The sequence below is a fragment of the Crocodylus porosus genome, unplaced genomic scaffold (genome assembly GCF_001723895.1).
Source record: "Crocodylus porosus isolate Cpor-Errol unplaced genomic scaffold, CroPor_comp1, whole genome shotgun sequence".
Lineage (NCBI taxonomy): Eukaryota > Metazoa > Chordata > Crocodylia > Crocodylidae > Crocodylus > Crocodylus porosus.
In genome coordinates, this window is record NW_017728931.1 from 97,107,383 (window position 1) to 97,132,558 (window position 25,176).

General features: G+C 42.5%; 1 protein-coding gene across 1 annotated transcript in view; it reads right to left on the minus strand.

The window, feature by feature from the left end:
* Nucleotides 1–3,283: 3,283 nt before the first annotated feature.
* PPP1R3A (protein phosphatase 1 regulatory subunit 3A) overlaps nt 3,284–25,176 on the minus strand; it is a 48,410-nt gene continuing 26,517 nt past the window's right edge. The window contains exons 2-4 of the mRNA XM_019543406.1: nt 12,056–12,114; nt 11,812–11,948; nt 3,284–9,603 (exon numbers count right to left, since the gene is read on the minus strand). Coding sequence (XP_019398951.1) covers nt 6,874–9,603; nt 11,812–11,948; nt 12,056–12,114 — 2,926 coding nt within the window. The 3' untranslated portion in view covers nt 3,284–6,873. The remainder of the gene's footprint in view (nt 9,604–11,811; nt 11,949–12,055; nt 12,115–25,176) is intronic.

Consider the following 25,176-nt stretch of genomic DNA (forward strand, 5'->3'; position numbering starts at 1 on the left):
CTCAGAGCCCAATCTACTCACTGAGAGCACCATTCTACTCACTGTTCTCATCTCCTGCCCCAAGAAACACTGCTGGCTGGGCACGGCAATACAGGGCTCTTCCTGCCATGGCAAAGATTCCTGGGGACAATTCTGACACCCTTTCTTATTTGGAGCTTTGGGCTCTTGCCCTACTTGCCCTGGCCTAGTTAAGCTATTCATATCTCCTAACTGCCTTGGGAATGGAAGATATTTCCCTTTATGGTCTAAAGGGATCAAGCTGATGTCCTCAATATCTGCTGAACTTTCCATCAGCAGAAAAGTTCTAATTCTCCTTGCTGAAATATAGACAGAGGCATCATCTCCCGCTGACATTGCATATGGCATTCCAGGGCAGTCTATTTCTTCCTAGTCTCCTTCTGCTTTAGTGCTGTTCAATTAATGCTAGAAAGATTTCCTCCAGGGGAGAGGAAAGAAACCATCATGAGAGGCAGAGGTACTGTAGCAGTTCTTATACTGTTCCTTCCCTGTAGTCAGGTAAAAGGGAGCATGCCAAGTACTCCCATATGTCCCAGTAGCTCCTGGAGATCTTAATCTCCTCCTGTAGCTATTGACAGTTGGCACAAAGTAGAGTAGGCATAACAATAGTCTTAATTATGTTAGGACACCATGCCAACAAAGAGTAACCTCAGGATGGGAGGAATGTAAACTTGACTGTTACTTAGTGTACACGCTAGCCCCCACACACTCAGGGCAGCTAAGAATTGTGGTCTTTTGGCTTTACCTCAGTGAAAATGGACCTTAGTAGCCACCCATAGAGCAGCTCTGTGGCCACTCCCAGAGAAAGTCCTCTTCAGGAATTTTATAGTGTTTATGAGTACTGCCTGGACAACAGTACTGAGGCCAGATTTTCTGCCTACCAAACATTAGGGGCAGGAAGCTAACCAAGACATTTTCTGCTACATCTCCATGAACTGGTAATGGATAAAAGTGTTCTAGTGTATTATCATGTACTTGAATTTCTGCAGCTTCTGTCTATAGACCTAATACTCTGCTTATACCTTTTGTCTGAACTATAGTCACGTAATTAGAAATCAGCTCAGAAACCTTACAATTGGCTATTGTTGGTGTGATATTTTTTCTTGGAACCATTCACACCTCCAGTCTAGCTCTTACTTTGCAACCTCCCATTCAGAGATGCAACTTAATTCACCTATAGGCTTATTCATCAGGTCACTCCTTTCCTTCCTTTCTGTCAGTCTACACCATTACCACCAGCTAAGACTCTTCAGTCCTCTTCAGTCCAACTGCATTATTTGAGAAACACTGTTCAACCCCCAATTGGGTTTAGTCTGAAAAATTCCCCTTTTCCTACCAAGCTGAACCAATAGCCCCAGCTCAGGACCACAACCAAATCAACTCTCCCAAGGTCAGAATAGCATCCCAACTCCACCCCTTTCCTTCCTATTCTTCCTCTCCCACAAACATAATCTTCCAGGCTCAGGAAATCTACCGCTAACCTTAAAACCATATACCGAGGTGCACAAAAGACATCTGACATGCTTTAGTCACAAAGCTATTGTACAGAAAGTGGAAACAACCATCTGTCAGTCATGCTTTATAGGAAATGTGCGACCCCTGCTCTGTTTTCAAAAGGAATGATTTGCAAGCTTAATTCCAGGAGAGGGTTCTAGGATATAAATCACAGTCTGACATCAGTGCCTCCTTGCGAACTAGAGTTAGACATCTCTTAAATCTTGCACTTGAGAGGGACAGGATTTAAACCTACCTCTGTATTTCCCATTGACTACCTGGAGCAGATCCCCACTTTGCCTGCTGACTGTTGTGAATCCCTTTCAGAGGTGCCTAATACTCTTTGCACAATGTATATAGAGGTTAGATGCCTAACTAAAGATTGTGGTTTCCAAACAGCTAGCTAGGTGCCTGAACATTAGATGTGACAAGCATTGTCAGCAAGGCCATTCATTGACTTTTCTGACTCCCTTAGTGAATCTAGCCCCAACACTGTCTCCTTGCAGCCATACTCAGAAACTCCCTATCCCTCCCACCCACACAGAGACTCCATGCATATTACTGGGTCTGTGAAAGCAAAGGCTGCAGCAGGAGGTGTGCATGTGCAGTCACCTCTATTGTGATGAACAAAAATAGCTCCTCAGAAGCCTGCAGTCACTGCTCTGTGCCACGTCCCTCTGCTGTCTGCAATCTACATACTGCAGAGCCAGAAGTTCCCCGATGGCAACCAGCAATCAACCACACAATGCATTTTTGACATTACTGGTAAGGTTTAGCCTCATTATCTCCTAACAACCAAGTGCCCTGATACAAACCTCACTTGATTTTTTTTCCAGAATTTTACTTCCAGCAGTATAGAAATGCTGCAATAAAAAGACATATTTATCCATTACATGTATAGCTCAGGCAGCAGCCAGGAGGTATACCCTACCTTGTACTCCTGATACAGTAAGGAAAGACTTTCATGATAAAATATAGCTTAATCTCTGTATTAGATTGGTGTTGGGCCTCTCATAATCATAGACTCATCTATAAAAAACCATACCATCTGTTTTGCTTTGTTGGGAGATGTAACCATTACTGGCTAACAAGAATCAAGCTATCAGAAGTATTGGACAAATTAAAAGTGAATCACTGGGGAAAAGCAACATTTTACAGCCAAAAATGATTTCTTCATTGAAATAAGTAGAAACATAAAGTTGAGTGTTTTTCCAATATTATAAGGGCACTGTTTTTATACTACAAATAAAGATAAGAGGATTTTGAAAGGATATCTTATCAAATGTTAAATACAAAAGACAAAATAAGTTGCTTTGTTGTTTTAAGTGCATAAGTAACAGTTCAGCAGCTGTGTTCACAGATCAATCTAGACTTATGTTTTGCAGTCATAAGATATGATCTCCTGACTAAACATCTTAAATATAAGATGACTAAACATCTTAAATATAGAATGCAGAAATCCCAGTTCAAATATGAGAAATGCTAACAGCATTCCACTTGTATTTAGATGAAACTATGCTTATTCTAGCATTCAAATATTTATCCTAAATTACAACTCAGAATGTTTGTACATGGTAAAATGGCAGATTTAGAAATTCTTAACCCATTGGATTCAGGAATAAAGCCATTTGGAGCTATCTTACTGTATGTATTTATAATAGAAATAGACAGAAACATTAAAATATAATTTAGTTGATCTCCAGTTAATGGTTTAAGATATATGATAACATACAAATTTGTAGTATACTTTTTTCTTTTGAGTGAATATCCATACAAAGTAGATCACATCTGTTCAGCTCAAATCCACACATTATTCATCTTCTCTGTTCTTTTCTGCACACACCTCTTCTCTCCTTAATTTTATCTGGACATTCCTCAAATCCTGATCTAGGGATGTAGTCCCTGTGCTTTCTTCCTCACTTAAGCACAGGCCCACCATTCTCCTCCTTTCCCTTTTCTCACCATCATAGGCCAGATGACCTAAGACTGAGTGTAGAACAACTAAACAAAGAATTTGAGTTAAAATAAATGAAAGAAACCACATGCAGTCACTAAATTAAATACAAGGTGCTTACCACACCAACATTTCCCCATTTTTCCAGGATGTCCTGACTGCTAGGTCAAACTAATGAGCAAGAGCTTCTCCAGAGTGCACACCCTGACAGGCCCTCAATATTCTGTAATCACCTTAACCAAGCTAGCTTCATTCCCTTATGGCTGGAATCCATCTGTATATTTTCAACATGGACTGTGGCCCAGACACTCAAAGGTGTTTAGGTGCTTAGGGCTCGATCCAAAAAGGGGGCTATGGGGACCTAAAATTGAGAGGCAGCAGTCATTTCTATACTGTGCCTTTGTTAGGCTCTTGCTGGCTGGAAACCAGAATCCTGGACTAGGCACTTGCCCCATATCCAACACATGGGATTTGTCTCAGAAGCATATCCAAAGCAGCCAGTACTGTGAGATGGAAGCCACAAAAGGTAAAAGGCTAAGCGCAGGGCTGTATTAGAAATACCACCCGTCTTCAAGAGTTAAGCATCCCACTTAGGGTTGCAAAGAGGCCCCACTGGCTACTTAAGATCCATAGCTCTGGACCCTCTCTTGAAGGTTGTTAGCTATAGCCGTTTTTTAAAGAACTAAGTGGGATCCCCTCCTTTTTCCTTAAGGACACAAGGTGAGGGAAAAGGTCACTTTTTACACAGTAGCCTACTCCTTACTACACAGCTCCAGGAGTGGTAGATATGGATTCACTTCTCTGCTCAGTTTGAGAAGATTCAAGCACACATCTCCAGCCTCCCAGAAGAGTTCCCTAGCCAACAGACTACAGGTTATTCTGAAAAGAATACCCGGCTATTGCTCCTGTTGGAAATGTGGGCAACAGAGTGCTTGATTAACTGCACAGAAAGAGAATACAAGTGGGGACATGGCTCTGTAGTCTAGTGGCTCATGTACTCACTTTGATGGGGAAGACCTGGATCTGGTCCCTAATCTGAAGACTGTCTCTGTATTTCATATTAAATAGGCAGGTGATAAAGAAATAGTTTCCTCCCAGGTAAATGCCCTAACCACTAGACTAGCAAACAATGCTGCCTACAACCCAGTGAATCTTGTCTTTTTATTGCTGCACAGTGGCATGTCTTCCACAGGAAGAACTGACAGTGTCCCTGTCCCAGCCTGGCCTCTACCTAGTGAGTTAGGTATTCTCCTTTCTCATTTGTCCAGATGAAATATATGAATTTGAACCCTCTTAGGCTGGGGAGGACTTATAACCTAAATCTCCCACTAGAATTTTATATAAAATGTGAAAAGCACCATTGCTACCACACCTGACTTCTTACTAGAAGACAGCCATGTCCATATTTGTGAGAAGCACAATCCTAGCAGATGTGTATTATCTGTACTCTGAGAACACATACGAGATTGGGCCCCTCAGTTACTTAAGTGGGTGAATGCCTACTTTCTGGATCCCAGTGGGGTTTACACATGAATTCTGCAGACTGATGCAATTCTGGCTAGGCAAAGAGGTGTAGCTCTGAGTGCCTGGGAAATTTTAGGGTCAGACAGTATGATGTCTATGGATTTTAGGTGCCTACAGGGGTAGGTGGCAGCTCAGGGGTTTTTACATCACAAAATTTGAGTTAGGCAACTAAGTCCTTTATTGGATTTATTCCAATTATTTCAATGGGATTTGATCACCTAAATACCATTGAGCTTCTGGGCAAGTGTGGCAACCTTTTTTCTGCCAGCCATACAAAGTGGATACCACTCTAGATACCACTAATATCACCCACTTGGATTACTGTCCAAAACAGTCCATGCATCTAGCCAGAAGTAGGTTTTCACATATATCTCCACCCCACAGAACGCATTATTTCCATGATGCTGCATTTTTGCCCTCTTGGAGAGCAGGAGTGTTAAGGTCACTCCTGTCGCAGGGTCTTTCAACATCCTGAAATATGTAAACAGTCTTTAGCCAAATGCTAAAATCTGCTTCAGTGCTAAGCAAATAATGGTCATGTTATTTTGATTATCTAGCTTACTCATATATTGCACCTATCTCTTTCACAGCCACTGTATAATTTCACCACGGCCCTGTCCTCAGCTGTGCAGAGGTGAAAGGCTGAGGAGTGCTCAAAGCCACTCTTCTCCTTTCTTAGTCTCTGGGACTCCAGTAACATTGTGTAGTCTCAAGGTGGGGGTGTTGCATTATGCTTGGCTGCAGTGTCCCCTTTTCACTGAACTTTTCCGGGATCCCAACTGTAAGAGTGCAGCATGCTCCAGGTGCTCCTTTCCTTTTGTGACATACTGCTGGATTGCTGCTAAACTGGACAAGAGTAGCTTAGAGCCAGTGAACTCCACAGCATGCCCCTTGTAGTGGAATTCTCCCATCTGTCTCACCAGCGTAGACTTGGGGCTAATCTGCAGCACAAAACCAACTTATTGAATGCTGGGATCATGCCCCATGTTTTCCGTTTAGGCTTTTCTGCTGTTGAATAATAAGACCTAGTTAAAAACCCGTAAATAAAAAAGGCAGTGTCGCCAATTCTGAAAACAATCAAAGCATTCAATTCCTTTTTTTATTCAGTGCTTTGTAGATATGAATATCTTAAATCTAATGAAATGCTCTCTCTAGTCATCCTTTGCAAATATATAAACATCACTTGAAAACATCCCAGTTATGAATGTTTGTGGAAGTGAGTGATAATGGGCTCACAGGTGTATCCTTCAGTCTCTTACACCTCCATGGTATGGAAGCAGGTCAACTAGCTTGCCAAAGTTACATAATGTTACTGGAGTCAAAGCTTGACATTTTTCAATAACGATGATTATTATTGCACTACCTCAAAACAATGAAATAAAAATTTGAAAGAACTATTTAGTCTATAGTTTTCATCTCTCAAAATAGATTATCAGTTGCAGTGTCAGTATTACCATAATGCCATTCTCTGTGTTAACTACTATACAAAACCTTAGAAAAATGTTCAGAAAAAATGTAAGCTTTACTACAAAAAACAAATGGAAGAAAATGGTGTTTTTAAGTGCTGAAGAGATATGAAGAATTGCATCTTCATAGCCTGGTAAGAACCAGCAGCTGTACTTAATTTTAACATGATGTGCTTCAGATCTCATATTCATATAGGCATTAATGATCCAAATATAATGGTCCTATATAGAATAATTACTTATATGAAGGCACAAGCTTCATATGCATTCTTTTTAAAAAGGTGCTTCAAGAAGAAACTTGCTGTGGTTTTGACAATGAATATTCCCATCTAACAGTTAAAATGCTTTTGAGGGGCTGAGGAGTACTAACCTTACATTTTAAGTACAGGAGACAATTTTAGACCATGAACCTTGAGGTTACTCCTTCTTTACAGACTCCTTGCGTCTTCCTCCGGCACAGTATAACCAGTACAAGGAAAACAGATAGAGTGCAAAACAAACCGTCAAATCATAATGACAGAGCGTTACAACGAATACAACAAAGAAAAGAAAAAAGAAGATTCTGTGACTGATACGCTTTAAAACTAGAGACTCACTAGGTAAACTATGTGCTTCATTTTTCTGGTCAGAAATATCAGCAGAATCAGAAACATGCTGCCTTCCATGCTGGGAGCCATCATGCCAGTTTAATATTTTTCCCTCAGTTATTAAACCTTCAGACTGAGACGCTGTCTCTTCAGCTTCTTCAATAGGCTCACTAATTAAAATCATTGGCCCTAATGACTTATCTTTTCTGAACTCTGTTTGATGGAAACACTGGCCTATATTCTTTTCTCTTCCATTGCTAGAAGTCAACAGATCTGAACTCTGAAGAGCTTCTTTGTGTTCAACTTCAGGAGAGAGAGTTTTATTAATATGTGTCATTTCACTTGTGGGATTGAAATCATATCCTGATTCAGCAGAAACACTGGGGAGTGGTTTGAATGCAGAGTCTGTATTTGGATGCCCTGTATTTTCTGCCTCAGCAGCAATTATCTTACTAGACTCTTCAGAAGATGTCACTGAAGAGTTTTTGTAATGGTAACTAGATATGATATTTGTATCAGAAGGTGGCATTTTGGTTTCATTTTTAGCACCCAAATGGGAAAGTGTTCCAAAAATGCTTTCCTCCTTTTGAAGCTCTTCAATCTCCTTACCGTACAAAGACAGCTGGGGATTTGTGGGGGATTTAGACGACTCTTCTGAATGTAAATCCTGTTCCAAACTCTCTTCTTCTGTAGCAGAAGCCCATAATGTTTTCTCTGCAGGTGGAATATTTCTAATGTCATGTTCTGCTTTGGCAAGTCTTTCTGTGATATTGCATACAGACATCGCTTCTCCTTGCAGTGTTTCATGTTCGCGTGCATTATAAATATCTAAAACTGATTTCTTTTCAAATTCAGTGTCATATAATACACCCACTGTGTTGCGTTGACAAAGAGTATAATGTGAACCATCATTTCTCCCTTCATGTGTATCAAACGCTGTTTCCTTTTCCTCTGTGGGCCTGTCACTTAGTGCAGTCTCTTGAGGTAGCTTAGCAATTACTGCTTTTTCGCTAGCAGACGTTTTTTCTGGAGCACTTTCTGATGTTGTTTTAATTATATAAGCTGTACTTGCTTCTGCTTCCTGTGTAATATCATGCTCAGATACGGAAGACTTTTCAAATCCCACCGTTTCATGGCAGGTAAACAATTCTTCTCTGGGAGTAACATTTGCACACCCAGAATTATCCCGCATTCCCCGCGTAACTTTACCATCTGTTTGTTCTTTAATATGTTCTGATCTATTTGCTTCACACTCTCTTTCTACCAGTTGCCTTTCTGAAACACTCCAGCTTTGATTTTCTGGTACCACTCTGTTCTTATCCTCTGAAAGGATACTCGCAGATTTAGGTTGACAGGGATCTGTCTCCAAAACATTGCTATTTGTTGGAAAATAACATTGACTGTACAGTCTTTCATCAACAACTTTATGACCATTTTCCCTTGTACTGGACACATCATCTGGGTTTAATGACATAGCACTTGTAGCACTTGTGTGAAAAACAGTCACTCTACATTGAGTGGCGTCTGGATATCCACTGTCTATTCTCCTGAAGTCATCACTTAATTCACTATATCCCTCCTCCCTTTGATTTTCTTCCACATAGCTTGAGATTTCTTTTCTTCTGCTTTTGTTGCCTGAGTGTCCTCTATCTCTTGCCCATGTAAACTCTGTGACTTCACAAGAGCCTGCAGCCTTTCTTTTATCTGCTATATGGGAACAAATCTGGTCATCTGCTTGTGAAGGATTGTCTTCATGTTTGTTGTCCACAGTTGATAGCAACTCTGTGGCTTGTGTTTCAGAATGTGCAAAAATGCCAGCATATAAATCTGTTCTTACATGCACCTGGTCTTTGCTTTCCGTCATGTTGACTTCTTCACTTTTATCAGTGTCTGCCAACAATGAATCTAGAGTTTGGGAAGACATCTGTACCATGTGTTGCTCTACAGCTGGGTTAGCATTGTCATCCCGTGTTTCTAATGCACATGCACTTAATTGCATTGGTTTATCATGCTCTGCAGAACTTGCTTCTGGTCTCGTTTCATAGGTCTCTTTATAGATATAAGCATCATCTTCACTGATGAATAATCTCTCCGTCATCTTACTTCCTGAGGCGCTATCTGTTTCACCTTTTGAAACATCCACATAGCTCATTTCTTGTCTGCTTGATACAATATCAGGAGTACCGATAGTCTCATTTTGCTTTGTTCCAGGCAAATATTCCTGTGATAAAAGGGTGGCGGTATCAGTGCATTCCAAAGGCGGCTCACTAATGTTTACAGAGCCTGCAGTAGGTTCCTTTGCTGATGGCTGACTATAATTATATCCTATTAAATATTTTTTGTTATCATTATCATGTAATTCTTCTAACTCTTGTAAAATATTTTCTGAGGAGGAACTGATAGGCACAGGCTGCCTAAGCAAGTTGGTGCTGGTTTCAGTAAGGGTTAGCTTATTCTCCAGTCCTTGGGCTTCATTTGGAAAATTAACTGGCTCTGTTGTGTATAAATTCCTTTCATCTCTGGAAGAAGTACTTCTAGTTTCTGTGAAGTGCTGATTTAGCTGAAACAATAGAATAGAAAAAATGATCAAAAAAAGCTTTATAAAAATATGCTAAATGAATAAGGCAGGATGTCATTATGGGAAGTTTTGTTTTCAGTAACAAAGCTTTGATGGAACCATGTTCTGAACCATTTGCAAAATTTGCATTGTATGTATTTTTTAACATATGTAATGAGCTTTATAGTGACGCTGAAAAGGAGCATGAAATAAAACAGAATTAAGAACTCTCTCTTTATTCATGAGTTCAGTAAGCTTCAAGTACATTTTATACAAATGAAATCTAAAGAGACCATGCTCTAAATGGGAGGTTAATTCATTCTCTGCACATTCACTTCTAATTTTTTGGGTTTTTTGTAAGTGAGAGAATTGATACAGTATATGAAAGCCTGGTAACATACAGTATTGTCCAGTAAAACAAAGACACATTTGCACACAGACAAATACTGTAAGGATTATCTTTGCTTCATTTCTCTTTGGGACCTTTTGCAGCCTTCAAACCAGAATGTTTTTAGACAACATAATAAGGCATAAGTTGGAAATGAGATTAGTGAAGTAAAAGGCTAGAAACTAATCACTCTCCTTCCTGGCTCCCAAATATCATATTGTATTATTCAACTATGCCTACTTGTCATTGCACTCTCTTCTCACTTTAGGATACTCACAATGATAGCTCCATGCTGATCAATTAGAGGATAGTTTCTTGGGCACCCCTTTTTACATTTACACTTGCTGTAGATACCCCATTGCAGTTTCTCTTATTAATATGTTTTCTGCAAAGCCTCTGCAAACTATTAATAGTAAAACGTCACTCAAAGAAAAGTGAGGGAGCTAATGTCTCTGCAAATTCTGTTTTAATGACCCTCTGCCAACTGGTGCTCAAATGTATTTGAGCTCTTCGGTGATGCCAACTGTCAGGATTTAACAGTGAGATGCCTGTGTTTTTTTTCCCTTCTCATAACTGACATTTGCATGATCTCAATAATTATATGCAAATCTTACGATTTCCCCTTCTTCTCACATAAGGCTCATGTTACTTGTCAACTGCACAGCTGTCTTGTGAGCCAATGCCTGTGGGTTTCAAAGATTTGGTTGTATTTCCATCTATTATAAGCCTTCATTGTTTAATTCATTAAAGAGTGCAGAGTGCAAATTAACATCTAAATTACATCTCCCCCCATTCATTTATTGTACGGGCAATCCCTGTAATTTATAAACAAATCGTTATATTTGATCCAGCTCATTGTAGCAGGGCAAATTGAGAAAAGTATGTGATTTTTATGGCCCTTTTAAAATGCATGTTCGATCTTTAAAAAATATGGAGATGTTGACTTTCAGGTGGTGAGAGGTCCCACTATAGGTGACAACTTTGAATTTTCTGCAAGTTAGAGCTAAGAAAATTTCATATGTAAGTGTGAGGAAGTCATTCTCTTTTTCCTTATCAAAAAGAGAGAGGGGCACTCATTTTCCTTTCTTGTCTGATTCAGCATTCACACTTTCACAGGTGATAGCCATTATAATCTGTGATTATGAATCTATGTAACCAAATGATAAAGCTCAGAACAGGCACCAAGAATAATAAATTGATGTATATGTCTCATTTATTGCCATTTCTTTCTCCATGCTGAAAAATTCAAGCCAAACCAAAGGAAAAAAATAAGTAATTTAAGTGTTCACTGAGTGTGAAATTTATTATAACAAATTAATACTAAATACAGATATAGAAAAGTCTAGTGTGATAACTATAATTTGTCCTATTAAAATTATGGAAATTGGCATTTTGTTTATGAGGTGGGTTCCATTGTTAACCTGTAAGAAACGCAAAATCCTAGCAAGACCATTAATATAGGAATTTTACCAAATATAAAATGTTTATGTTAAGTATATACTTTTCAGCAGACACTAGGAAGAGACATCTTTCAAATGTTACTCTTCTAATTCTTCCAAACTGTCATTTAGAGACAGACCTTGCTAAAGAAGTAGGAGAGAGATGTCATTAATTTAAGACCACAAGAAATTAATGCAGTATACTAAAATCAAAGTACCTTCTGTTGTTGACTCAGATGGAGATGCAATGAAAATTCAGAACAAGGCTTTACATTTGTAAATTAATACATCAGCCAGCTCAGTTAAAAAGGGGACATTTCACTGGCTTTGAAGCATAAATAGATTCATATAATCTAGTATGGAAGATGTAATTGTAACACTTACCAGCAACTCTAATTCTTTTTCATTATCTTCATTATCGCCTTCATTGTATTTCACACTTGTATCTTTTACATTTTTGTTAATTGGTTCCATGTCTTTGTCCTCCTCTTGTGAATAAACAATTTCTGGGATATTTGCACCTGAAGAGTTAATAAAAATATATTTGAATACTTGGATTGTTTATCTCATTATCTATTTTTAATTAACATGTGCAGTAAGGAAGAACTAATTAAACTGGGTGTTGTACCTGAAGTCCTTGAATTATTCCATATGTCATCATCAGATGTTGCCAGTATTTCTTCTTTGCTTTTAAATGAAAAAGAAACATCATGAGTTATTTTGCAACAATTATTGTTCCAAATCTTTTTACATCCAAACCTAAAAATAGCTAAAGTAATTATGCAAAATATTTCATGTTTTTTGCAATTCTGAAGAAACGTAACTCTACAGATAACAATTGTATAAAATATTTTTAATGATGTGGCATTAACTCTTAGTTAAGGAAAGAAGTATTAAAGAACGTGTTGACTTTCAGATCATACTGTAAAGTTGATGTGTTCTCAGGCATTTGCTGAGAAAACTGCATAAGGATGGATTAGATGGGTGAAAAATAAGGGACCATCATTTGGGGTTGACCAGGGTTTTGGCTGTAAGTCTGTTGAAGTTGTTTTTACTGTTAAAATATTTGCAGGTAAGCAGAGAGCATAAGACATTTCTGTAAACTGCAATAAACAAGGAAATCTTGCTGCACTGAAGTCCCTAAGGCTAAGTTGTTCCTGTACTGTGGGATCTAATCCTGCTGCCATTCAGTCAATGGAATTTTTCTCATTGATTTCAAATGGAACAGGATCCTTAAAGATAAGAGACCTAAACCTTCCATGTGACTACCTAAGGAAGGGCACTGAGTGTCTTTCACACCTATAAAACTCCACACCTTAGTTGGAGGTGGAGGTTTAGATGGAACTAATGTTCAGGTCCTGATCAGAATTTACCCTTGGTAAATAAAATAGTAATGATTTTTTAAAATATTAAAATATATTTTATATCAATCAATGACTCCATCCCCGTGAAGAGAAAACCTTTGTGTTGGCCTTAATAAGTTTGTGATCTGCCAGACTACTAGCGGTACTAGATTAAACTGCTTTCCAGTTTTCAATTACTAATGTAGTTTATCGTTACATCAGAGGTGTACATCAAGGACTCAGTGAACAACTGTTCACCAGGGCACCTTTGGGGAAAACTAGGGGTAATGGTCACAAACTCCTGGAAGACCTTTTCAGGCTCAACATTAGGAAAAACTACTTCACAGTTAGGGTGTCCAGACTGTGAAATAAGCTCCCTCCAGAGGTGGTGCAATCGCCTACCCTGGAAATCTTCAAGAGGAGACTGGACAGTCACCTTGCTGGGGTCACCTGACCCCAGTTGTCTTTTGTGCTTGTTCAGGGGGCTGAACCAAATAATCTTCCGAGGTCCCTTCCAGCCCTTTACAATTTATGAATCGATTAATCTATCATTCTTTTCCTGCTTCATTTTTCCAAACCTCATTCAGTTAGGCTGATGTAACATTCATTTGGTCAACAAAAAAATACCCTTCATTCGGAAGTAGAATGCTAAATTTATACTTTGTCAAGAGAATCTAGACACGTACTGTCACCACATGTTTAAAAACAAAGCATTCCCTCCTTTAGGAACTTGGGGACTGCCAGGCTGGATCAGACATGAGATCCTTTAGTCCAGTGTCCTGCCTCTTAGTGTGGCCAGCCCCAGATGCATCCCAACCCTGCAGAAGGATGATGTAAAGTAATCTGCCTTTCCTCATCAGATCTCATCCTGAGTTTTAGCAGCTAAGCTTGTCCCTGAAAAATGAGGTTTAATATCCCTTCCACAATTTAGTTTTATAATGAATTACCATAACTCTGGGTATTCTTGATACTCATAAAGTGTCTAGTCATTTTTAAGCCCTGCTCAGCTAGGGTTTGCCTACTGCAGTGTTCTGTAGATACATGGGGTGCGTCCAGACAAGTGTGCATGTGCCTCTTGCTCCATATCAAACCCCTTTGAGATGGGGCAAGAGGCACGTGCAGGAAAGGAAAAATGCTCCCCGTGCTGCAACCTTGCAGTGCGCGGAGAAAATTAGACCCCTGGGTATCCAGTGGTCTAAAAAAAAATGAAGCTCAAAAAAAAAGGGGTAGGGCACAGTCCCAGACCATGCCCTGAGGCAACCAGAGGCTGAGCCCTCCACAGAGATGCTCTGGCTGCCACAGCATCTCTGTAGTTGGCCCCTCACCCTGGTGCTGAAACACACGTCCTGCCCATGCAGGGCAGGCAGCTGCTTCAGCACCAGGGCTCCAGTGCTATAAGGGGTCAGGGGGCTGGAGGAGGGGGGGAACTATGGGGCAGACCCTGGTGGCCCCGCCCACACCCCCAGTCCTCCAATCCCTGCCCCACCCCTGCCTGCCTCCCCAAACTCCCCAATCACTTTCCTACCCAGCTCTATCCCCCCATCCCCCCAATCCCTGTCCTGCCCAGCCCACCCCCTGACCTCTGAGGCCCCTGATCTCTGCTCCCCGACCTCAGCATCCCAAAAGTTGAAAAAAAAAAAAACCCTCTGGCATTTACCAGCAGTCCAGCTGCTGTCTGGATCACTGAGGCCCTGCCCACACAGCACAGGGCAGAGGGACAGCCCCAGTGGCCCCAGCTTGGGCCCTCCTGTCCTCTGTTACCCTGTGCTGCCCAGGAGGGCTCTGCCAGGAGACCCCAGAGCCCCCCCAGCCCCTGCTCCTGGGGTAAGTAGAGGCATTTTTTTTCTTTTTAAAGTGATGGTGCCTGGGGTTGGAGGGGCAGCCATGGAGGTCTGGGGGTGCAATTGTGGGGTGGGTCTGGGTGGGGCAGCCACTGGGGGGGTCTGAGGGAGTGCAGGGTGGGGCTGGGTGAGGCTGCAATCAGTGGGGCTGCAGCAGCTGGTGGGGGATGGGGCCAGGTGGGGCAGCAATTGGGGCACTGAGGTGGGCCTTGTAGGGAATGCAGTAGCCCCTGTGGGGGCCATTTGGCCCTTGTTGGGGGCTGTAACCCCTGTGTGGGAGGCCACAACCCCTGTGGGGGTCCGTAACCACTGTGTGTGAGGTTGTAACCTCTGTTGGGGGGCCGTAACTCCTATGTGGGGGCCGTAGCCCTGTGGGAGGGCAGCAAAATATATATTCATGTTTCATGAATTCATGAATACATGTATTTAGAGTTCACTTTATTATTATGATAGAGACACTGGTAGGCTTCCACATTGCTTTAACACTGTAGATATATCAATAAAACTTTGCCCAACTGATAGCTGTCTCTGTCTCACTCTCTTTATAGTGGTCTTTTGTTTTACTTGTGGAGGAACATTGATTTTGGGGTATTTTACAGAGTGACTTTGGGATTTTTTTATCAGGGATTTTTCAGTTTTCCAGTAAGGAACACCAGAATTCCTGCCTGCTCAGAGCTGGCACCTTGGACCAAGCTGGCTGTGGCTGACCTCCTGGCCAAATGAGGCCAGGAGGACATGTTTTGACAATTCAGAGCAGGCCACCACACCCAGAACATCTTCTGGGCAATAGCTGCCCAGACAGCCAGACAAGGGGCACACATGGCAGTAGAGCCACACAGAGGCCAACCCTGCAAACACAGCCCACTGGCAGCTGGCCCAGAGGGGCAGATGCCTCTGCTGGCTCTGCAGTCCCCATCAGGGTCTGGCAGGTGTGCAGCAAGTCACAGCCAGGCAGCAGCCCCCACTGCCAGTCTGCTGCAGTGGGTAGAGGGTGCAGGGAACTTTCAGGGCTGCTTCAGCAGTTTAGCTGGCACCAGGGGTAGTGTCCTGAGGTACCAAATGGCTGGGACCCAGAAGCTCCTGAGAGCGAGTAGCCCTGAGCTACTTGCCAGGGCAGCTTTTTATACTTCTGGGGACAGCACAGGTACTGTGCTGCAGATCTGGCTGCAGGTCTGAGATATATTGCCCCAAGTGGCACAATTTGCTCCACAACAAAGTGCATGTCTGAGCATGTGTGCTGAGGCAAAAAGCCCCATCTCAGATTTTCACCACTTCTATTTGAGCTGCTGCAAGCGTGTATGCACCCATGGAGGCTTCTTAACTTAATTAGCCCATGAAGAGATTTCTGTGCTGCTGTGGCTAGACTCCTTCCAATGCCTAAGTTAATTCACTTTAATATGCAGTGTACACATAACCAGAAAATCAGATACTGCTGATCCTCTTCACAGGGGGCATGTCTACACAAGACATTTACTGTGCAGTTGACTAATTAGCTGTGTAATAAATGTCTCAGCATCTACCCGTGCACCCCTAGTAGGCTGGAGTAAATACAAGTACTATCCTGCTGTAGAGTAAAATATTCCACAGCAGCACATATGTAGACACAGAGATGTTTACTGCCCTGGCTAGCTGGGGCATGTGAGTGCTTCAGTATGGGAGCTGCCTGCCAGCTAGCCCCACACTAAAACTCTCTTGTGCCCTAGCCAGTGCCTCCACAGCACCTTGAACCCAGGGGAGCAGCCCTGGGCTGGCAGTCTGACTTCCGGGCCCGCCTGCCAGCTGGGGCTGCACTGCCCAGGCTCCACATGTTGCGCCTGAATAAACTGCAAGCTTATTGATCCAAAGTTAATTGTTCCCAGGCGAATGCTCAAATAGCGTGCTCAGGAGCAATTAACTCCAGAGCGATAAGCTCCACAGTTTATTCAGGCACTGTAATTGCATGTGTAGAGGGACCCCCTGAGTTGTACTTTATTCTGCGAATTAACAGGACTATTCATGGAGTTAGATAACATTCATCCAGAGCAAAGCAAGCAGAGCCTGTCCTTGTTATGTAGAGGATCTGTGGTTTGCTACAAAGTAAATCTTACTGATTAATATTTAAATAATGTTAGTCATTATTTTTATTATTTAAAAGTTCATCTTAGTATCACATTATCTTTCTCCTCCTTCCATCTTTCCTTCCACCCACTTGCATGTCTGTTTCATCCACCTTTTTCTGTGTCTTTCATAAACCTTGACAAATGAGCACTCTGCAGGGGGATTATGGCCTATACCCAATAAAATATTAGATGTATGCATCTGGTTCCCTAGATTCCTTACAGAGCAATTGTCATAATGGGATCTGGAACAGCCAGTACACTGAGAAAGGAGCAATTCAAGCTAGCAGTTCAGGTATAAAAGAAGTATCTGTTAAACATCACTTTTCTATGTAGCTTACATGCCTGACTGACGACGTGTCAGGTATATGTACCCAATTGAGATCCAGAGCCCTAAGGGAAGGCATCTACCACCATTTGTTGAAAGAACTGAGCAAGCAGTGCTCCCCCATTTGGTTTAAAAAGAGCTGTTGGAGTATGAGGCAGTGGTGCCCTTTATTTATATAATAGTTTGAGCATTCAGCCAGAATGTGGGGGACTTGGATTAAAGGCCTGAGAAGATCAAACTCCTCTCTCACCTCCCAGGTTGACAATAAAGGAATTCAGAGAGAGAAAAGGGCAAGGTGGCGCTGTAGTCTGCTGTTAAGATACCTAGAAAAGGGAATTCTGAGTTCTGGCCCCTGCTCCCTTTATTTTTTAATGTAAAATACAGGGTTTCTCATTCTTTCTTTCTCCAGATGAAAAATGAGTGGAGGCCCATTGGACTGTTAAGTAAACCAGACAGTCATGCTACCTCCCTCTGGCCAGTGAATTTTGGATTCTCGGAAGTACAGTGGCATAGATTCAGTTAGAGGACTTGAGTCTCCTCCTCACATCCCACAGGCCTAATGTGTAACCTGGTTATGAACTTCTCTGTGGAGCTGAGAATGGGGCTGAGGAAAGGCACCAAAACTCATTCTCCCATTTCCTCGGTAGGTGTTCTTACCACTAATCTATTGTATAAAAATTGAACCCTAGAGATGTGATTCTTTTGTTAAGTGGAAAACATGCTCAGTACTTGCTTGGGTCCCTTAAAAAAGTAACATGGAGGGATACTCAGACCAAATTCTACTCCACCTATTGGGCACCTATGTGGATTTAGTTGCCTAAATGTAATTCTATTCCACCCTGTTCAAGTCATGAAAATCCATTTAATACATCTACTTTTTAACACACATCTGTCCTTTAAGGTTGAGTCATAAAAAACAGTGAGGAGAAGGAAGAAAATACTCCCACACCTTTTACATTAACTGTTTTTTAGGGGCTCAAGCAAGATCAAACAGAATCACACTTAGGTGACTAAGTCCACTTGCACACCTAATAGAATAGAATCTGAGCTCTAGTTTCTGGATATTGATAGGCCTTATACATAAGCTAGTCTCTTTAGGGGCAGTTGTGGAATGTAGAGCCATCCATGGCAGATTAAGGTCAAACAGAAAGGTGACTTATGAGCTTATGAGGCAGCAGCTGAGCAGAGGTTTTCAGGATGTAGATGCCTCAGTTCTACGCAAGTCCAGCTTTAGGCTTTAGCTGCCTAAATCTTTTATTGATTCTAGCTGTATGTTCTTATTACATGGTTGTGTAAAAAGTAGCACAGTGAGGACTTGATCCATGAGTGGAGTTTCTGGTCACTGCTATAATACTGATAATAAATAATGATAATAGCATAACCACAGGGCATGGATCCCTGACTTTTCATGCTACATTGTATTTTACTAAATCTGCTAACATAGAACCTGCCACCAATGCACCTAAAACCTAATCTCATTAAATGTGTGGGTAATTTATTGTAATATAATAAAAGGTTAGTCTGTCTGTCTGCGTGTATATCTGTCTGTCCGTAACACTTTTGGACACCTGCGCATGTGCTTCTGAGAGGATGGGTGGTGACTGGCTGCACGTGCTCATGTTGCCAGGAAAGTTTGTGGCAGCAGTGAACACACCCCAGCTACCCAAGCAGCAGGGCTTCCCCCTCCTCCCTGCCTGAGGGCAAAGGGGAGATCATGGTAGTGGGAGGGGAGGGAGAAACAGCCAGCAGGGAGGGGGAGGCAGCAGGCAGGGAGGGATAGAAGCAGATGTGGATTGGGAGGGTGGAGTATGGTTGGAACCAGAGCAGCTGGGGGCGGTGGAGTGGGGCTGGACCCAGAACAGCAAGGCGGAGGGAGAGTTGAGTGTGGCCAGACTGAAGTGGTGTGGGGGTGGAGTGGGGCTGGACCCGGAGTGGCAGGAGAGTGCAGGGAAGGTGAGTGGGGCTGGAGCTGGAGTGGGGGCAGAGCCAAATGTGGGCCTCCATCTCTGCCCCTCCCCCCCCCCCCCCCCCGTCATTCTTGACCGGCAATTTGCTAGTATTGGCCACATTAATTCTTTGAGCTTTGATATAAAAGGTTACTACAGCTTTAAGAAAAAAAATTATTAACTTAGCAACACACCTTTGAAATGAGCAAGTATGTTCTGAAAATGTAAAGCCCACATTTTTAGCTGGTCCTCTACTAAGCCTCCACTTATGTACGTGTATAATTACACACACAAACACACTGTATTGGTTGAAACACCTACAAATTGTGTAATTTAAATATTCTGCCTGCAAATGAACCTCTGCACAAACTCAACGTACATTGAGATAAATGGGTTTTGAGAGGGTAAGTGCTAGCACCAGCCTATGTAAAAGAGATCAAATCATTTAACGTCACATGGTAACCTATGCATCCACAAATTGTAGGAATCTGCATGTGTTTGTGTCTCTATGTATATGTTCACATAAAAGTGAAACTGGAGCTGAGCAACAGGACTTAAATAATTCATCCAGGGTGTGCTTACATGTGCCATTAATTTGAAACAATAAATCTGGAGCAGTTTTAGTCAGAGTTGACTGCTCCTGGATGCAGCACTTGCACATGCACCAAGGACAGCAGCAGTTTGAGATGGGATAGAGCAATTTATGCCACTATCGCTCCTGCCCTGCTCTGCCCCAAGCTCCGGGTGGTAGCATCAGGAGGCAAGAAGAACTGGCTGGGCAAAAGGGTGCTGAAAGTGCAGAGCCATGTGGCTAGGTGGCAAGCAAGCATCTGGCCCCCTGCTGGCTGGACTAACCAGATGCAATACTAACCCTCAGTCCAGGCCTACACGTGTTTAATAACAGCTAATTACTTTGCTGTAAGATAGTACTGTCCCAGATGGTACTAATGAACATTTACAGTGGTATTAATTAGTTTACTGTGGCCTAATACCATCACATATGTAGACAGTGATGCTTTACTCTGCAGTAAAGTACACATGTAGACACAGCCCCAGAGTCACACATGCCTGCATCAAAATTAAGGGTTCAACTAAGGTATTCGCACTATTGCTCATATGCTAGAATCACTAGACCTGTCTTGGCCCAGTATTTGTTATATAAAGGAGATGTATTCAGGAAAAAAGAATTACTGCTAAATCAGGCAGCTACTTAAACCTGAATGTTGATATTCCCCAGCCTTTAAGTGCTGAATTTGTATGGCTAACATTTTTTGAAATGTTGTCTGTTTCCTTGCTTATAATTTCTAGGCTTTAAAAACAGCCCTGGAAAAAATGAACCATCAGAAAGACTTGAATACTGTCCCTTTAGGATATGTTTCCACAGCACCGTGCAATGTTGTTTATTCAATCCAAAATTATTGTGTAAAGATACCTAACGGAGCCCTGAACAAGCTTTTCAGTAGGGCTTGTTAGCTTGGACAGGCACCATGTTAATATGGATATTTGTCTTTTGTACCCAAGCTAGTACATTCAGAGCTAGTTCAGCACAGCACTGCAATTTGCTGTGTACTTAGGCCTTGTCTGCATGACAAAGTTCAGCCTGCAGAACCACTTTGGCTATGTAGCAAATATAACTTTTGTAACTACAACCACCAGTGTGGATGTAGTCCTGCTCGCAGAGTTTCTGTTATTCAGGGGAGCTGTTGTAATGTCTACTGCTGACAATACTTCAGCTCCAGCAGGAGACCTGACCGACTCAGCTTTGCTGTCAGTCATAAAGCAGCATCAGAAGTCATATCCTCAGTATCCCAAAACAGTCTTTGACTACTTATGCTGAAGAAACAACTTGTAGAACTATAGCTTCAAGGTACAGGGGGAGAAGTGGCACTTTAGCAGGGACTTACCGAAGTGTTTCCTGGGAAGCAATGAAATGTAGGTAGCCATTAATCCTGCCTTTAGAGAGGTATGGTATCTAGTGGTTAAAGACAGTAGATGATTTTTTCTGAAGGACAATTTTCCATGATTGTACAGTTGGGGCACAATACTTGCCTATATCACTCAGAGAAGGATGATAAAGCCTTATTCAACAATAAGGACTATGAATTGCAAAGAATTGTTAAACCTAGGCATCCAGAAAATCAAGTCTGTTAAACATGGCCCTCTGATCCCCAGCTAACAAGCTCCTCTATTGTTCATTTTTCTGGTGTCCCATATTCTGCTATTGTTTATTTTTTGGTGTCCAGTTTTGTAATGATTTGCCCTCCTGTGCAGGTAGGATGATTCATTTACATGGGCCTGTGACCTGTTTAACTGTCATACCTTGGGTTGTGATTGGCTCTCACCTCCCAGGAAGCAAGAAGCAGGAAGCTCAACTGTTTAAGAGTCTCACAGAAGAGCCAAAGGAAATGGCTTAATGTTTCTCCTTGTTCTGGAGATTTTGTTTTGTCTTGGTGTGTGTCTTCTTTGGAGGGCTTCTGGCCTCATATAGTATATGAAGTAACCTTCACTTTCTGACTCCTGCCTATCATCCTGGTCCCTGTCTCTGGTTTTTAACTCTTAGTTATCCTGGATATCAACCTTGGATTGTGATTTTGACTGTTGGACTGGACTATTTACACCCAGGCCCCAATACATTATGAGCTGAAACTCTGTGTCTGCCATACAAGGTTTCTCAAAGTTTAGAAGAATGTATACTACAGGTCATGTTGAGATTCTTAGCAGCAAGCTTCTAACAGGCTCTGCTTAACATCTCAAAATGGTGACTATCAGAATCTTGTAACTAGGGGAAAAAATCTGAACAGATTTGCAGGGAACAAGAAAAAACAACCTCATGAGAAAATTTCCATTAACCAGCAAGACATTGCTTTCCATATCAACCCTTTCACTCAGTGTCTGTTGTCTACATTGACTGTAAACTGGTTGGTTTACAACATTTCCTTTATTCTCATCCATAAAAAGTGCCTAGCTCACTCTTGGGACTATATAAATAAATACTGTGATAAAGAATCTGCTTTTGATATATATTAGCAATCTCACAGGAATCTAAATGTACCTGCTCAGGAACAAAGCTCCTGTTCATTTTTAAAACATACATCTTTATCCTTTTTAAGTAAGAACTTGTATTCTCATATTGACCTCAGGCCATGAGATTTTCCTTCTCCCTTGGGAAAGCATGAAGGAAAGGGTGTCTTTGCAGTCCAATTTCACAGATGTAAGGGAGCTATGCAGGCAAGGTCTTCAACTATGTGACACCAGAAGCATTCATATACAAGGATGTCCCTCCATAAAGTTAATCTATTATTCTCCTCTAATCCCCCCCTAGTTTCTTTTAAGAGTGTGGCAGGGCACTTTTTTTGCCTGCCACTTTAAGGGCTGAGCCAAACAACCGGCATGTGCTTGATTACAGTGGCCAGTTTAGAATTCTGGCCATCTGTATAAACAGAGCAGTTCGCTGCTGGCAGGCCAGGCAGAAACACTGCCTGGCTGAAAGGCTGTATGAAACATCTTGGAGGTAAGGGCAGGAGCTTAAGGGGATGGTTTGGAGGCTCCTGGTTCTGGGCATGACCTAAAGTTCATGACCTGCCAGGTGTGGGTGGCCTGGTGGGGCTCCCAGTGGCACAGGAGCCTCCAGGAAAATACCGGACCAGTTACCACCCTGGTGGAAGGAAGGTCAGGGCACCTCAATAACCCCTAGCTGACAAATCACTGTGAGTAGCAATTGGGGCCAGGCATGACTATGGCCACCTGAGCCCCCACTGGGGAGGGAGGCTCCCTGGCCCCAGGGAAGGGGTAGAGATGTAGAGTCCCAGTGAGGGGGAAACCAGAGGGCTGGGGGTGTGTGTGAGTGTGTATAGAGTTGCCCTGGGAGGAACCAGGGCAAGCTTGGCCCCTGTCAGGTAATTAGCTGGCTACTACCCCAGTGAGGGTCACAGGAGAGTCCCAAAAGATGGTATGTCTGCCACCCAAGGTGTGTGCTAGGTTAAGCCCATGGCCAAAGGGGCCCACTCCGAGAAAAAGTAAGGCAGTACAAGTTGTGGATGTGTGAAAGAGACCCTGTGAGAGGGGGTGAAGCATGAGAGGCCCTAGTGAGAGGAGGGTGGTATGAATGTGTGTGTCTGAGGCCTGGCAATGAGGGCTAAGTTTGGTCCAGCTGTAGGCCAGGGGCATTGTCACCTGGATGCCATCTGCAAAGCTTGGGCTGCATTGTAGGGGAAGAAAAGAGCCACAGATATTGACCCCTGGAATCGGGGCAAGAATGGGCAGCCTCCTGCCTTATTAGAACCAATTAAGAAATGACAAGGTGTGCCAGATGAGGAGGCAGACAGTTGGCCCAGAAACAGGTGGGCAGGCCAATGGCAGACCAGCCCCAAGAAAGCCCCCTGTTACAAAGAACTTGATAACTTCAAGAGACAGTGTACCATTGGCTTATTCTCTTTGGCTGCTGCACCAAATACAATAAGTATAAAGCAGAGTAACTGGTTCCCTGGTCTTTCTCCTCCTACCCTGCTTATCTTAAAAATTCCATGGAGTTCTGGCAGATATGCTTTTGTGGGGCACAGGGCATAGGGAAAAGGTTTTGTAAGACATAGGAAGAATGGTGTGATGATGCAGAACAAGCATTCTCCCACTCTGCCTTTCCCCACAGAATAGATGGGTTCCCTCTCCTGGAAGTAAGGAGGGGGGATAATATATAAGCAACAAAGCTACAACTTAGTGGCAAATGGAGGTAAAAACTGACATGCAGATCTATGAATTTTTAAGAGGAGATTAGATGAACATCTTGCTGGGGTCATTTGACCCCAGTATTCTTTCCTGCCATGGCAGGGGGTTGGACTAGATGATCAGCTCAGGTCCCTTCCGACCCTGGAAACTATGAAACTATGAAACTATGAATTTCAATGGGTTTCATCTTGATAATCTGTTTTTTTTTAATTGCTAATGAGAGAATTTAGCACTGACTAAATGATAAATCCTTCTGTTCCCTCTTTTTCACTTAAGGTTAAGCAGTCAAAAGAAAAGGTGATGATGGCTACTGAATCAGAAAAATTGGGAGAAAACAAAGATGGCTGGATACCAAAGTTGTGGTATGTAAATTATCTTTAATGTATACTCATAGAAGCTATTCATTCATTGTGTCACCACAAAAAATTGTGAAAGAAGATCTGAAAACTACAGATGCAGCTGGAGATGATAATAGCATTCATGTGGGTATTTGAAGATGTAAAGGAGAAGAGGAAAAATGAGGCCATACAGACAATTCAAAATCTATACATTTGCCAAACTACCTGAAAGACATAAATGTGTGACGTATAGATATGGACCTATCTTAACCCACAGTAAAAGGTACAGATATCAGGTCCCAGCACTCAGGGAAGAATGGAGACTATGTTTAAGAGGTTACTAGAGAGCACAGGGGGGCAGTCAGGAAGGCCAAGGTGGAGATGGAACTGGGACTAGCTTCCTGGATTAAGGACAACAAGAAGTCCTTTTTTAAATACATAGGGAGTAAAAAGAAGGTTCCAGTTAATGTGGGACCCCTTCAGGACATGTTAGGAAATTTGGTCGTCACACCAGACAACAAAGCCAACATATTTAATGATTTCTTTGCCTCCATTTTCTTAACCAGGGACTGGAACAGTCACCCCCACCTCTGCGCTCCCCTCAGGCCCCAGGGGAGGCATACCTAGGCAAAGCATTAGTGAGGAACTAGTTAGGGAACTTCTGGAAGGACTGGATGTATTCAAATCAGCTGGTCTGCACGATATCCACCATTGAGTACTTGGCTGAGGTCATTGCAGGACCCCTGGCTCGGCTTTACGAGCACTCATGGTGCTCTGCTGTGGTGCCAGAGAACTGGAAGAGGGCCAATGTGGTTCCCACCTTCAAAAAGGGGAGGAAGGAGGACCTGGGAAACTAAAGGCCAGTTAGTCTTACCTTGATCCTGGGCAAGCTTTTTGAGAAAATTATTCTGGCGCATTTCCATGAGGGGCCAGCAGCAGAGATTATGTTTAGGGGCAACCAACACGGGTTCATTAGCGGCTGGTGGCCTTCTATGACCAGATCAGCAAATCCTTAGATGCAGGGATGGCAGTGGACTTTCGGAAGGCCTTCGACACTGTCTCTCACCCTGTTCTCATTAAGAAACTGGGGGGCTGTGGTGTCAACACCCACACAGTCAATTGGGTCGCCAACTGG